Below are 15707 nucleotides of genomic sequence, written 5' to 3'. Positions count from 1 at the left end.
TTTTTGATAAGCGAGGGGATTAAGGGTTATGGGGAGAGGGCGGGAATGTGGAACTGAGCCACGACAGATCAGCCATGATCTTATTGAATGGCGGGGCAGGCTCGAAGGGCCAGATGGCCTACTCCTGCTCCTATTTCTTATGTTCTTATGTTTGTTATTTACAGTTTGAATGTCCAATAGGAAGAGTCAGGGGTCTTATGTTTGTCATTACTTCTTGGGCAAAATGACTTGAAGAATTGAAGTAAGGGGATATTTCAGTAGATTTTTTAACTGCTGTCTGAAGTGAGTCTGTGTTACAGCATAAATGGCTGTGTTTGTGCAGCAACTCAAGAGTTGCAGCATGGAGCCCAATTCCAGAACAAAATAATCTAACCATCCCAACTCATAGCCCAAATAAAAGAGCCGAATCCATATAGAAAACACCATCAATGCCAACCATAAAATGATGAAATTGGCTGATATAACAAACAGTAAAACAATAGATTTCCTTCGACTCTCCATCTCTGGGTCTCTGGGGTTCTCTGCACTGCTGTGAGCCCGGAGTCTCCTGCGTGCTCTGCTGCTAACTAAAATATGTCTAACGGTGAAAGCATTGAGTAGCAGAATTAGGACAAATGGGATAAAGGGGGTTAGGATGTAGTGGAGGAATTCGATTATGCCCCAGACCAGAGATTCCCGAACATCCCATGTGACATTACAAAACCAGGGGTTTTGCCCCGGCCAATATTCATTTGAAAACAGAAAATACCAGAAAATGTTCTTTAAACAGCTCAGCACCGTCACTGTTCCCAGAACCACAGTCGCTGATTTCTCAGTGCAATATTTACTTTTCAGCTTGGGGCAGCAAATGGCCACAAATCGATCAAAGGTAAAAGTGACGGTGAACCAGACAGAACAGTCAGTGGCTGCATAAAGCAGGACGGCGTGGATGTTACACACGGGGAGCGAGTGCAGGAATTCAAACTGTTCCCGATAAACAATGGGAATGTGTCTCAATATCAGGTCGAGGATAATGACCAGCAGATCCCCCACTGACATGGCCACCAGGTAACAAGTCACACAGCCAGACAGACCACAGTTTCTGCTTGTCAGGGTCACAATTGTGATTACGTTCACTGTCAGGGAGAGAAATGAAGAATAACATTAGACACGATTCAGGGAAAGATGTTACTATTTCGATTGAGGATGGGTTGAAATATAAAAATGATGTACACACATCAAATCACATTTTTTTAATCCAGCACATCTTTTGCAGTGTGAGAGCAAAGAGGAGCCTCTAGAGGAAACCTAGCCAGACACGGGGAGGAGGTGCACACCGACAGGGACACTGTCACCAAGCTGCTCTATGGTAGCAACACATTGGTATACATCTGGTGTACATTCTGGGGAGCCCACAGCATTGTCCCTCACTCAGCTACAAGTAAATAGCCCCTCAGCTTGTTGGGGATTTGGAGGGTAAGGAGGCTGAGGGAGTAAACACCGTCAGAACATCGAGGCTGCAGTCCTGTAGGTGATCATCTGTTGTCTCTCAGACAGCTCTCTGACAATCCCTACAGCTGAGCTGGTACCAAACATTGCTGGTTTCACCCTTTCCTGTGGGTAATAATAACAGTTGGCAGAGAGAGATCCTGGTCGGCGCAACATCGTGGGCCGAAGGGCCTGTTCTGCGCTGTTATGTTCTATGTTCTATGTTCTGTGCCTTGACAGCTGAGAATCTGTATAATGTTTACACAGGACTGTACCCAGGAGAGGAAACTATAGCATTGTGGCCACCGTTAGCACAACACAGGAAGAAACAGTAATTCACACTCACTGACACAGAACACAAAATAGCCAAGTTCCACACACATGAGGACGGCCTCAATCGGGATCTTGGGCTCACGTCACACTACCTGCAACACCAGGACTTGCAAAATCTCACTAACTCTCCTGGCTTGGGACAATACACATCTCTTTAACTTGTGTTTAACCCTCTCTCCACTCACATTGTCTGTACTTTTAAGGCTTGATTACCTGTAAAGACTCGTATTCCAACCATTATCTTGTAAATTCAGTTTGTATGTTTCTATGTCCTGTTTGTGAACACATGTCCTCACTCACCTGAAGAAGGAGCCTGGGGGCTCCGAAAGCTCCTGCTGCCAAATAAACCTGTTGACTTTATCCTGTTGTTGGGAGACTTCTTACTGTGCTTATCCCAGTCCAACGCCAGCATCTCCACATCACACAACACAAGTACCAGGGTTACTTTAACAGTGGGAGAAAGCTTCAGGGTTCAGTGAATAACGAGTGTCCAGAGTACCCAGTAAGTTTGCTGCTGTCCCACTGGAACATTGAAGCTCAGTAAGTTCTCTCTCAGCAGGAAGGTTGCTAATCTCTGCACCAGACAAGAAAAACTCAAACCAAGGCCGATAGAAAGGATAAGCCCTGCACCTGCCTTAATGACTATCGTCCAGTGACACTGATATCCAATACAATGAAACGCAACAAAAGGATGGAATGAATCCATTCCGGCCTCCCGGATTGCCCAGATCCAATACAGGTCACCTACCGCCGCAACAGGTCCACAAGCACCATCTCCCTGACCCTACAGTGAACCCTGCAACACAGACTCATGTTTATTGACGACAGCTCAGCCTTTAACACTATTATTCCTAAAAAACTCATGTTCAAAATCCATGGCCCTGGGTTCGGCTGCTGCCACTGCAATTGGATCCTGAACTTCCTAACCCACAGACAGCAATAAATAAGTATATCAACAACACCTCCTCCACTAACATACTCTGCAGAGGTGCTTCACAAGGCTGTGTCCTAAGTCCCTTACTATACTCCTGATGCGCCAAATTCCCCTCCAATTCAATTTCCAAAATTATTGATGACACCACGTAATGGGTCGGGTCTCAAACAACGATGAGACCGAGAACAGGGAAGAGACAGAGAATCTGACGAACTCATACAACAGCATTAATAACTTCCTCAATGCCAACAAAGTAAAGGAGATAGTCATCAACTTCAAGAAGCAGAATGGAGAACATACTCCTGTCTACAACAATGGGGTGAAGTTTCAAGCTTTAAGCTTCTCGATGTCCAAATCACCAACAACCTGTCCTGCTCCCTCCATGGTGACCGTGTAGTTCAAAAGCTCTCCAATGATTCTACCTTCTCAGAGGTCTAAAGATATTTGGAATGTCAGCTGCGATTCTTACCAACTTTCCCAGATGCAGAGTAGAAACCATCCTTTCTGGTTGTATCACAGTTTGGTATTTCTCCTGCTCTCTCCGAGACTGCATGAAAATTCAAAGCTTTGCGAATGAAGCCCAGTCCATCACTAAACCATCCTGCCACCAATTGAAAATGTTAAACTTCCTGCTGCCTTGGAAAAGCAGCCAGCCTAATTAAGTACACATTCACGACAGGTATAAACTCTTCTACCTTGTTCCATCGGAGAAAAAAGGATGAAGGATGGAATTGCATTGGAGACGGTGGAGAGGAGATTCAGCAGGGTGCAGCCTGGGCTGGAGAGTTTCAGCTATGAGGAGAGGCTGGTTAGACTGGGGGGGGGGTTTAATTTAGAGCAGAGACGGCTGGAGGGGAAGCGGGTGTTGTGGGTGGTGGTGGGAGTGCTTTCAAATGGGGGTGGGAATTGAGTGATACGTACAAAATTATGTGGCACAGAGATAGGAAGAAACCTTTTCCCTTTGGCAGAGGTGTCAATAACTTGAGGGGCATGGATTTAAAGTAAAAGGCAGATTTTTTGTATAGATTTGCAGAAAGATGTTTCCATCCACAGGGTGCTGGGAACTGCAGCTCAGGGCCTGAAAGGACGGTAGAAGCGGGAACAATCACAAGAGGCATCTGGATCAGCAACTCAAACACCAGAGCAGACACGGCTGCGGATCGAGTTCTGGAAAATGGGATTCGATTGGATAGGTGTTTGATAACCAGTTCAGACATATTGGGCCGAAGGGCCTCATTTTGTGCTGTTAAAGTTCGATGGCTGTTAGACCACCCTCAGCAGTGGCCCCATCACTTGTAGCTCTCACAGCACTGGCTGCAATACCGACCATGTACCGAACCAATGTGGTTGCAAATGCACAACTGCAGCCAACAGTGAGCTGTCTGGTCTGAGAGAGACATTTATCAGCCCTCTGCTGCTGCAGCTAGCTTCAACACAGCAGCTCCCCCCAGAGAGTCCGGGGACTGCAGCTCTTCGTGAGCCACCCCCAAACGAATATAGCCCCACCCCCACCTGGACCAATCACCCCCCTTCCTCCACACCAATTACATGCAGACAGGCAGAGACCCCCTCCCTACCCCACTGTCGATGCAGTGAGGCAGCGAGTCCCACTCCCTATCCCACTGTGCATGCAGAGAAGCAGAGAAAACCCCTCCCTACCCCACTGTGCATGCAGAGAGGCAGCGAGACCCCCTCCCTACCCCACTGTGCATGCAGAGAGGCAGCGAGACCCCCTCCCTACCCCACTTTGCATGCAGAGAGGCAGCGAGACCCCCTCCCTACCCCACTGTGTATACAGAGAGGCCGCGAGGCCCACTCCCTACAGCACTGATCGTGTACAGGGTTGCTGTAGGACCCACCACCCTCACATGCAGTGTGGCAGCGGGGACCACCCCACCGCACAGACAGTGTGCAAAGTTACAGTGGGACCCTCTCCCTCCAACAACCACGTGAGAGTGGCACAGGGACCAACTTACATCACCAACCGCATGTGGGTTGAAAGCGGGACCTCCTGTGCCCCCAAAAATCATAGAGAGTCGCCATCTCTATGCCACCAATCGTATACAGAATGACTAGATCCCCTCTCCCCCTCCACCAATAACACACAGATTGGCATTGGGCCATCCTCCCTATGGGATCGGACCACTCCTCAAGGGCCAAGCTGCCGTCAGCCCCGTCCCTTCAGGTCCCACTCCCTGCAGGCCACGGCCTATCGGCCCCGCTACCATCAGACCCCCTCCTGTAGACCCCACCACATCAGGCCCCACACCCTGTTATTGCTCAGTGGATACTGCCCAAATGGCACATTGCTTTGCTCTCGACCTTACCTGGTGTCCTCAATGAACTTTGTTTCCACTGACGAGGCCCTCACAACTTGTCCTCATACCCTCATATCTCTTAATTCTATAACTCTCCTCAAGTCGCTACCATTAAGTGTCCCAATTTGAACTACCAAATCCATCACATCACACTGATCCCAATTCAACTCCATCTGCCATTCATCAGCACACTGGCCGAATAGATGAAGATCCAGTTGCAATCCCAGATATCTGCCTTCATTATCCACTCAGCAACCAATCTTGGTGTCATCGGGAAACCCCCTAATCACAGCTCCTAAATTTCCATCTGAATTATTCATACCGATGTTAAATTCCAGTGGAACCAGCAGTGGTCCTTGAGCCAGAACACTAGTTACAGACCACCAGACTGAAAAACAATCCACTATAATCACCCGCTCTCTTCTGTCATCAAGCTAATTTGGTATCCGAATTACTACCTCACTCTGGATTCTGTGAGATTTAACCTTATGCAACAACCCACTGCGTGGTACCTTTTCAAAGGTCTTGCTAAAGTCCAGCGTCAGCTACACTGCCCTCTCCTACTTGGTTGGTTACTCCTTAAAATCGGTGGGAGCAGAGGCTTTGAATATTTTTACGCAGGCGGTGTGAATATTATCAGGGGTTTGCAAGAATATGGGATTGACTTTACAATCAGATCGTGAACATTCTGAATAGCAGAGCAGGCTTGATGGGCTGATTGGTCGACTCCTCTTGTAATATGTATGTGTGTACACAGTACAATGACTCCTGCTTGTAATATGTATGTGTGTACACAGTACAACGACTCCTGCTTGTAATATGTATGTGTGTACACAGTACAACGACTCCTGCTTGTAATATGTATGTGTGTACACAGTACAACGACTCCTGCTTGTAATATGTATATGTGTACACAGTACAACGACTCCTGCTTGTAATATGTATGTGTGTACACAGTACAAGACAGCCTCAATTTTACAGGTGTCCAGATCAGAAAAACCTGTCCTGGACCCTCCACGCTGACAATATTATTAAGAAAGCCCACCAACACCTCTACTTTCTCAGGAGGTTAGGGAAATTTGGTATGTCCGCTACCACACTCACCAACTTTTACAGGTGTAAAATGAAAAGCATTCTTTCTCTTTTTATCACAACTTGGTATGGCCCCTGCTGTCCAAGGCCGGAAGTAACTGCAAAAGTCCATCACACAATCCAACCTCCCAGACATTGATCTTGTCTACAATTCCCGCTGCTTCAGACAAGCAGCCAGCATAATCAAGGACCCCAACCACAGCGGACATACTCTCTTCTACCTTCCTCCATCAGGGAAAAGATACAAAAGCCTGGGGCCATGCACCAACCGACCCAAGAACATCATGGTCTGGCCATATATTATGGTGGTCTTTCTCTACCTCCTAGCTATGACTATAACACTACATTCTGCACTCCCCATATAAAAGCACATTACTGTGTGTTCTGGAATCTGAAACCAATCAGCTTTGACAAATTATCATCTGAACTCGAAACGTCAGCTGTCTGTAAATATAATTTTGCATTCTGCATGCCATCCTTTCCTTCCCTATGAATGGCACAGTTTGTCTGAAAAAGCATAAATATTTTTCACTGTATGCTAATACATGTGACAATAATAAATCTGTTCAAAATGAAATTATGGGAAAAAAAAACAATAAAAGTCTACTTTGATCCCACATGGAATACTGTGTCCACACTTTGTGAAGGTTGGACAGACTTTGGTGAGGGTACAGAGGAGATTTACTGGAATTGTTCAGGGGGGTAACGTGGTTAGATTGGAGAAGCTGATTTTGGTCTCCATAGAGCAGAGTAGAATATTAGGAGAGTTGATCGAGGTGTTCAACTTCATGAAGGGTTTAAATACATTATACAGTGACATGGGGGGAGTTTTCCCATCCCTCCTATCATGGGTATTGTGGTCGACGGGACATGCAAACCTCAGGTGGGATTTTCCAGTCCTGGGCTAAGCCAGAGAAGCCCAAGCGTAATGTTTCCATTGTCATTAATACATAAGTGGTAAATTGGGTTGTTTTGTGTTTACTCTGGGGTTTGTTTTACAATCCTACGTTAGGAGAAAAGAACTGTTTTTGGACATTTTTCCCCCCCAGTGAATTTGACGTTTAATTTTAAGAATTCTGAGCCTGTAATTTAGTTTTTAGTTTTAGCAGGGGCATCAAGCAAGAAAGAAGCTGAAGTCTCTGCCTTCCTGCTTTATACAGAAAGTCTCTATATGATTATCTCAGTAAAAAGTCTCAGGTTTATTGGGAATCCCGAGCATCCTCAGAGATACTATTTTATCAGGTGACTGACGAAGGAGCACCGGTCTAAAAGCTCGTGATTCCAAATGAACCTGTTGGATTTTAACCTGGTGTTGTGAGATATCTAACGGTGCCCACCCCCCTGTCCATCGCCGCATTCTCCACATCAAGGCAACGTTTCACCTTCCAGAAGGAAAGTGTAGGTCTCAAAACAAAGCAATTCCATTCAAGTGAGATTTTAATCTATGCTGTGTGAAGCCTGTGAAAAAAGGTTTTGACAATGAAAGGTTTTGGTTTATTGGATCAGGTTTAATATTCAATCATTACGGTTGTTTTCTTTCTGTTGTTTTTGTTTGTAATTGATAAAAGGTATTGCTAATTTTCTGTCTATACATGCCAAATATATTCTTAATAAATTTAGTTTGATAAAACTCTGTGGTTGGTTGGTGAATCATACCTGAAGTGAAACTTATCATATTCATCCTGGCCAAACTCAAGATCCTTTGCCTTTAACTTTTGCACCAGGGCTTTTGCACTTAGCCTTTGGACCAGGGCTTGAGTCCAGGCTTAAGGGCCCTCCAGGATGGAGAATTATGATACTTGCACTGTAAATATCCCCACTTGTCATTGATGATTGAAGCATTGTTGTCCTCTGAGAGTTGACCCATTAGGAAGCATTATCTTCCCATGGAAAAACAGAAAATAGGAACAGGAGGAGGCCTTTTGGCCCTTCGAGCCTGTTCTGTCCTTCGTAAGGGAAAAGGAGAAGAAACGTACAATGGGCCCTTCGCCCTCTCCAACCTGTGCAGATCATGATGTCTAAACAAAAACTCTATGCACTTCTGTAGTCTGCTTCCTTTCTTTCCCATTCTGTTCATGAATTCACCTTGGTGCCACTTAAATGTGCTATCGTACCTGCTTCCATCACCTCTCCAGACAGCGCGTTCCTGACATTTACTACCCTCTGTGTAAAAAGAAACTTGCCTCATGCATCTCCGCTAGACTTTTCCCCATGTACTTTAAACTTATATCCCATAGCACATGACTTTTCTACCCTGGGAAGGAAGGTCTGACTATCCACTCGGTCCATCACACTCATCATATTTTAAACCTCTATCAGATCGCCCCTCAACCTCTGCCATTCCAGTGAGGACTAACCGAGTTTACCATCCCCATAGCTAATAGCCTCCAGACTCAGTAACGTTCTGTACCCTCTCCAAAGCAGCCATATCCTTCTAGTAGTGCAGCAACCAGAATTGTACACAACTTCCAAATGAGGCCTCAGGTTCTGTACAGTTGCAGCATGACCAGCCAAGTTTTATACTCAATGCCCCGACCGATGAAATCAAACATGTTTTTCCGTTGTCTAAGAAATGAATCAGGGGTGATCCAGGGGAAATTAAAAATATGATGTGTGGATGGCGGTGTTGAACTGAGGCAGGCAAAATAAGAGGTCTCACAACACCAGGTTAAAGTCTAACAGGTTTATTTTGTATCATGAGCTTTCGGAGTGCAGCTCCTTCATCAAATGAATGGATTTCACTCCACTCCACTACCTTATGAAGGAGCAGCACTCTGAAAGCTCGTGATACCAAATGAACCTGCTGGAATTTAACCTGCTTTTGGTGAGACTTCTTACAGGAAGATATAAGTCACTCTGCCTGACGTGGGACAGATTTTGCAGAAGACACTGAGGGACAGACATGAACATTAGCAAGAAAATGTACCAGCAAGTGACAGGCAACATGATTCTGTGTGGGAAGGTCATGTCTTACCAATTTGATTGAGTTTTTTGAAGAGGTGACCAAGATAATTAATGAGGGAAGGGTTGTGGGTGTAGTTTATCTGAATTTTACTAAGACATATGACAAGGTCCCACATAGCAGACTAGTACAAAAACTATAATGACATGCGATTTGTGGTGGGCAAGTTAAATGGATACAGAATTGGCTTAGTTTGGAAGGCAGAGATCAGTGATGGGAGCGTGTTTTTCCTGACGGATATCTGCAGCTAGTGGTGTTCCTCAGGGATCAGTGCTGGGACCTCTGTTGTTTGTTGTATACATAAATGATCTGGAGGAAAATATGAGGGCTCTGATTAATAGGTTTGTGGGTGACATGAAGATTGGCAGAGTTGCTGACAGTTACAGGGATTGTCAGAGGATACAACAAGATATAAAGAGATTGAGCACTAAAATTGCAGATAAAGCTCAATCCCGAAAATTGCAAGATGATGCATTTTGGCGGTACAAATTTTGGTGTAAATTATATTGTAAATGTCAGAACCCTTAGGAAAGTTAACATACAGGGGAATCTGGGTGTGCAGGTCCACAATGCCATAGAAGTGGCAACACAGGTGGCCAAGGTGATTAAGAAGGCGTATGGCATATTTGCCTTTATCGGCCCTGAATAAAGGAGTCACTAAGTCACGTTGCAGATCTAATAAACCTTGGTTAGGTCGCATTTGGAATATTGCAAACATGGCTGGTCATCTTACAACCAGAAGGCCGTGGAAGTTTTTGAGAGAATGCAAAGAAGGTTCACCAGGATGTTAATTGTCCTCGAAGGCGTTGGCTACAAAGAGGGTTTGAATAAACCATAATTGTTTTCATTGTAAAAGCGAGGCTGAGGGGAGACCTGAGAGAAGTCTACACAATTATGACAGGCATAAACAGGCTGGATAGTCAGAGCGCTTTCCCCAGGGTGGAAATGTCAATTACAAGGAGGCTCAGGTTTAAGGTGAGATGGGGAATGTTTAAGGGAGATGCACGGTGGAAGTTTTCAGGAATATTTGGAATGGAGTGGGGACTGGGATGAATGAGGCCGTGGACAAGTCCACTTACAGAAGGAGGATGTTGATATTGAGCAGCTGCCAAAGTGGGAACCATTACAAGAAGGATGTGGAGGCGTTGGAGAGGGTGCAGAGGAGGTTTACTAGGATGTTGCCTGGTATGGTGGGGAGGTCCTATGAGGAGAGGCTGAGGGATCTAGGGTTGTTTTCGTTGGAAAGAAGGCGGCTAAGAGGGGATCTTATTGAAACATATAAGATGATTAGAGGTTTAGATAGGGTGGATAGTGATAGCCTTTTTCCTCGGATGGAGAAAGCTAGCACGAGGGGGCATGGCTTTAAATTAAGGGGGGGTAGCTACAGGACGGATTGCAGGGGTAGGTTCTTTACCCAGCGGGTGGTGAGGGATTGGAATGCCCTGCCTGCTGCAGTTGTAAATGCGTCTAGTTTGGGGGCGTTTAAGAGATCTCTGGATAGGTTTATGGACGAAAAGGGATTGGTATAGGCTAGTGGGTCATTGTTTTTGTAACTGGTCGGCGCAACATCGTGGGCCGAAGGGCCTGTTCTGCGCTGTAATTTTCTATGTTCTATGTTCAATGTCGATCAATGAGTACAGGGGTGATGGATTGCTGGAACATGGCGTGGGTTAGGTTACAGGCAGCAGAGTGGTGGACGAGCTGAGGCATATGGAGGATTTACAATGGGAATTAATTTTATTTTATTTTTTATTTTGTATCACAAGTGGACTTACATTTACGCCTCAATGAAGTTAGTGTGAAAATCCCCTACTCGCCACACTCCGGCGCCTGTTTGGGTAACACTGAGGGAGAATTTTGCATGGCCAATGCACTTAACCAGCATATCTTTCGAACTTTGGGAGGAAACTGGAGCCCCCTGGGGAAACCCACAGAGACACAGAGAGAACATGCAGACCCTATACAGACAGTGACCCAAGCTGGGAATCGAACCCAGGTCCCTAGTGCTGTGAGGCAGCAGTGCTAAACATTGTGGCACCGTGACAACCAATTGAGAAGGGCATTAGAATAGTAAAGTCTGTAACTGAAACGATGGGTGGTGTAATCGGCTGGAAGAATGTGGCCTTGCTGATGGGAAACTGAGCTCCGGTACAGAAGAACGCGATGTTTGTGAAGGTTCAGACTTCGACATCAGCTGGGAGAGGGAGGTTTTCAGTAGATGAGATCATGATGGGGCCTGAATGTGAAGCCTTTAATAGATGAATAGCATCAAAGAGCACTGGTCAGTGCAGGAACTGCTGTGGAATCCAGATCTCAGCAGGAGGCAGACAGAGAAACAATCAGATTCACCAACATTTCTGACATATAGCTGATTGGTTCAGATAGATACAGCACTGTACAGATAGAGAGTAAAGATATCTCTTCACTGTTCAGTGAAACACTCACAGCATGTACAACATGAGTACTATACAGTGTACACACCCCTCATGGTGTGTGTGTGTGTGTGTGTGTGTGTGTGTGTGTGTGTGTGTGTGTGTGTGTGTGTGTGTGTGTGTGTGTGTGTGTGTGTGTGTGTGTGTGTGAGTGAGTGATAGAACATAGAACATTACAGCGCAGAACAGGCCCTTCGGCCCACGATGTTGCGCCAACCAGTTAAAAAAAAAACAACAACAATGACCCACTAACCTAAACCAATCCTTTTTCGTCCATAAACCTGTCCACAGACCTCTTAAAATCCCCCAAACTAGGCGCATTTACAACTGCAGCAGGCAGGGCATTCCAATCCCTCACCACCCTCTGGGTAAAGAACCTACCCCTGACATCCGTCCTGTAGCTACCCCCCCTTAATTTAAAGCCATGCCCCCTCGTGCTAGATTTTTCCATCAGAGGAAAAAGGCTATCACTATCCACCCTATCTAAACCTCTAATCATCTTATATGTTTCAATAAGATCCCCTCTTAGCCGCCTTCTTTCCAGCGAAAACAACCCCAAATCCCTCAGCCTCTCCTCATAGGATCTCCCCTCCATACCAGGCAACATCCTGGTAAACCTCCTCTGCACCCTCTCCAAAGCCTCCACATCCTTCCTGTAATGTGGGGACCAGAACTGCACACAATACTCCAAGTGCGGCCGCACCAGAGTTGTGTACAGTTGCAACATAACGCTACGACTCCTAAATTCAATCCCCCTACCAATAAACGCCAAGACACTGTATGCCTTCTTAACAACCTTATCTACTTGATTCCCAACTTTCAGGGATCTATGTACACATACACCTCGATCCCTCTGTTCATCCACACTATTCAAAGTCTTCCCGTTAGCCCTATACTCGACACATCTGTTATTCCTACCAAAGTGAATTACCTCACACTTCTCTGCATTAAACTCCATCCGCCACCTCTCGGCCCAGCTCTGCAACCTGTCTAAGTCTTCCTGCAAACTATGACACCCTTCCTCACTACCTACCACACCTCTGACTTTGGTGTCATCAGCAAATTTACTGATCCACCCAACTATACCCTCATCCAGATCATTAATAAAAATCACAAACAGCAGTGGCCCCAACACAGATCCCTGAGGCACACCACTTGTAACCGAACTCCATGATGAATATTTACCGTCAACCACCACCCTCTGTCTCCTATCCGCTAGCCAATTCCTAATCCAGTTCCCTAGATCACCCCCAATCCCATACATCTGCATTTTGTGCAGAAGCCTTCCATGGTGAACCTTATCAAACGCCTTACTAAAATCCATATACACCACGTCCACTGCCTTACCCCCATCCACCTCTTTGGTCACTTTCTCAAAAAACTCAATAAGGTTAGTAAGGCATGACCTACCCGCCACAAAACCATGCTGACTATCTCCAATCAACTCATTACTCTCCAAATAACTATAAATCCTATCCCTAATAATTTTTTCCAAAACCTTGCCCACAACAGAAGTGAGACTCACCGGTCTATAATTCCCGGGGAAGTCTCTGTTCCCCTTCTTAAACAATGGGACAACATTCGCTAACCTCCAATCATCTGGTACTATACCAGAGGCCAACGACGACCTGAAGATCAGAGCCAGAGGCTCTGCAATCACTTCTCTTGCCTCCCAGAGAATCCTGGGGTAAATCCCATCCGGACCAGGAGACTTATCTATTTTCAGACCCTCCAGAATATCCAGCACATCCTCCTTATCAACTGTAACACTGTCAATTCTACTCCCCTGCAACCCAGTGTCCTCCTCAGCTATATTCATGTCCCCCTGCATGAACACCGAAGAGAAATATTGGTTCAATGCTTCACCAATCTCCTCCGGTTCCACACATAACTTCCCTCTGCCGACTATAACTGGCCCTAATCTTGCCCTAACCAACCTTCTGTTCTTGACATACCTATAGAACGCCTTAGGATTCTCCTTAGCCCTATCAGCCAAAGTCTTCTCATGTCCTCTTTTAGCCCTTCTTAGCTCGCTCTTCAACTCCCTCCTAGCCAATCTAAAGCTCTCTAGTGCACTATCTGAGTGCTCACGTTTCATCCGAACGTCTCATCCGATCTCAGTCAGCCGGGGTAAAACAGAGCACAGAGTAAATGAGACCTTTCCTGCTCTGTGTGTGGGAGACTCGCTCTAAGGGAAATCTCCATCGGGTTCTGTGGCAGTTCCAAGGTGCTGAATGGGATAGATTTCAAACACAAACCTGCTTGGGAGGCTGTGGCTTACTGGAATTGCCATAGAATCACAACAGTGTAGAAAGAGGCCATTCAGCCCATCGAGTCTGCACCGACCACAATCCCCGCCTCACTCCTGTAAAAGCACACATTCACAGAACTCAGCTTTAGACAGTAGGTTCGATTTAGCGTGGCCAATCAACCTAAACGGCACATCTTTGGAGTTCGGGAGGAAACCGGAGCACCTGGAGTAAACCCACACAGACATGGGGAGAATGTACATACTCCACACAGACACTGTGTCTCTGTTGTCACTGGTCTATTAATCAAGGAACCAGGGATATTACTCTGGGGGTCCGGGTTTGAATCCCAATGTGTCAAATGGTGAAATTTGAATTCAGCAAAATAGTTGGATTTAACAGTCCAATGACTGGTGGCCAGCATTTTAAATTGTCCAATCGCAGTTGCCCTTGAGAAGTTGGGTGTGAGCCAGTTTCTTGAACTGCTGCAGTCCATGTGCTGTGGGTTGACCCAAAATGCCCTTTAGAAGGGATTTTCAGCATTTTAACAAAGCGAGTGCGAAGGAACTGAGAATATATTTCCAAAGCAGGACGTTGACTGACCTGGAGGGGAGCTTGCAAATGGCAGTGTTTCCATGTGTCTGCTGCCTTGTCCTTCTAGGTGGCAGTGGTCTTGGGTTTGGAAGATGCTGCCTAAAGATCTTGGGTGAATTGCCGCAGTACATCCCATAGATAGTACACACCGCTGCTACTGAGCATCAGTGATGGAGAGGTTGGATGTTTGTGGATGTGGTGCCAATCGCATGGGTCTGCTTTGTCTGGGATGATGTCAAGCTTCTTGAATTTTGTGGGAGCCGCACCCATCCAGGTGGGGAGTATTCCACCACACTCCTGACTTGTGCCTTGTAGATGGTGGACAGGCTTTGTGAAGTCAGGAGGTGATTTACTCACCACAGTATTCCTCGCCCCTGTCCTGCTCTTGGTGCCACTGTGTTTGTGTGGTGAGACCAGTTGAGTTATTTTGGTAAATGGTAACATCCTGGTGATCTCTCTTTGCACTGTCTTCAAAACTTACTCATCCTTCAGGTCGTGTGGTGAACAACATTGCACACAATACCCGAAGTGTGGACAAACTAATGTTTTCTATGGCTGCATGGGATATGGGGTGAGTAATCAGCTCAAGGACAAGTGTTAATGAAGGGTGTAATCAGTGTGGATCAGACTCAGGTACAGGAATGAAGTAAATAGACAGGAAACAGAGATTAACTGTAAAACTGAAGCCAATGGACTCCGTGTTCCCAGAACTGAAATAACAAGAATAGCAATCAGACTTGGATGACAAATAGAATAAGTGGAAACAGAGACTTACCAGGGACACCAACAATAGCCAAGATTGGATAGTAAATCCCTTGAATAACCCACAGCACAAAACGGATGCGACCTGATAACGATATCAAACCAAACCAAGATAAAGAAAGGAAGTACAGACCTTCAGCAAAACTCCTGTCCAGTGTTGGAACATTCCAATCCATTGTTCCCAGATTCTGATCCATTGTTGAAACATTCCATTCCATTGTTCCTAGATTCTGATCCATTGTTGAAACATTCCGGTTCATTGTTCCCAGATTCTGATCCATTGTTGAAACATTCCATTCCATTGTTCCCAGATTCTGATCCAGTGTTGGAACATTCCATTCCATTGTTCCCAGATTCTGATCCATTGTTGGAACATTCCGTTCCATTGTTCCCAGATTCTGATCCATTGTTGGAACATTCCATTCCATTGTTCCCAGATTCTGATCCATTGTTGAAACATTCCATTCCATTGTTCCTAGATTCTGATCCATTGTTGAAACATTCCGGTTCATTGTTCCCAGATTCTGATCCATTGTTGAAACATTCCATTCCATTGTTCCCAGA

The 15707-nt window shown here is 45.7% G+C and overlaps 1 protein-coding gene across 1 annotated transcript; it reads right to left on the bottom strand.

The window, feature by feature from the left end:
* Positions 1–207: 207 nt before the first annotated feature.
* On the bottom strand, positions 208–1115 carry LOC145339062 (putative G-protein coupled receptor 139; the record flags this gene model as incomplete). The annotated part of the gene is made up of 1 exon (XM_080183483.1): positions 208–1115. A coding segment is annotated over one exon (908 nt), but the record flags the coding sequence as incomplete, so codon positions are not given.
* Between the last annotated feature and the right edge of the window lie 14592 nt (positions 1116–15707).

The sequence above is a fragment of the Carcharhinus amblyrhynchos genome, unplaced genomic scaffold (genome assembly GCF_965287045.1).
Source record: "Carcharhinus amblyrhynchos unplaced genomic scaffold, sCarAmb.v2.hapA chromosome_303, whole genome shotgun sequence".
Classification (NCBI taxonomy): domain Eukaryota; kingdom Metazoa; phylum Chordata; class Chondrichthyes; order Carcharhiniformes; family Carcharhinidae; genus Carcharhinus; species Carcharhinus amblyrhynchos.
The sequence above is the reverse complement of the archived record's forward strand: the minus strand, read 5'-3'. Positions and strand labels throughout refer to the sequence as shown.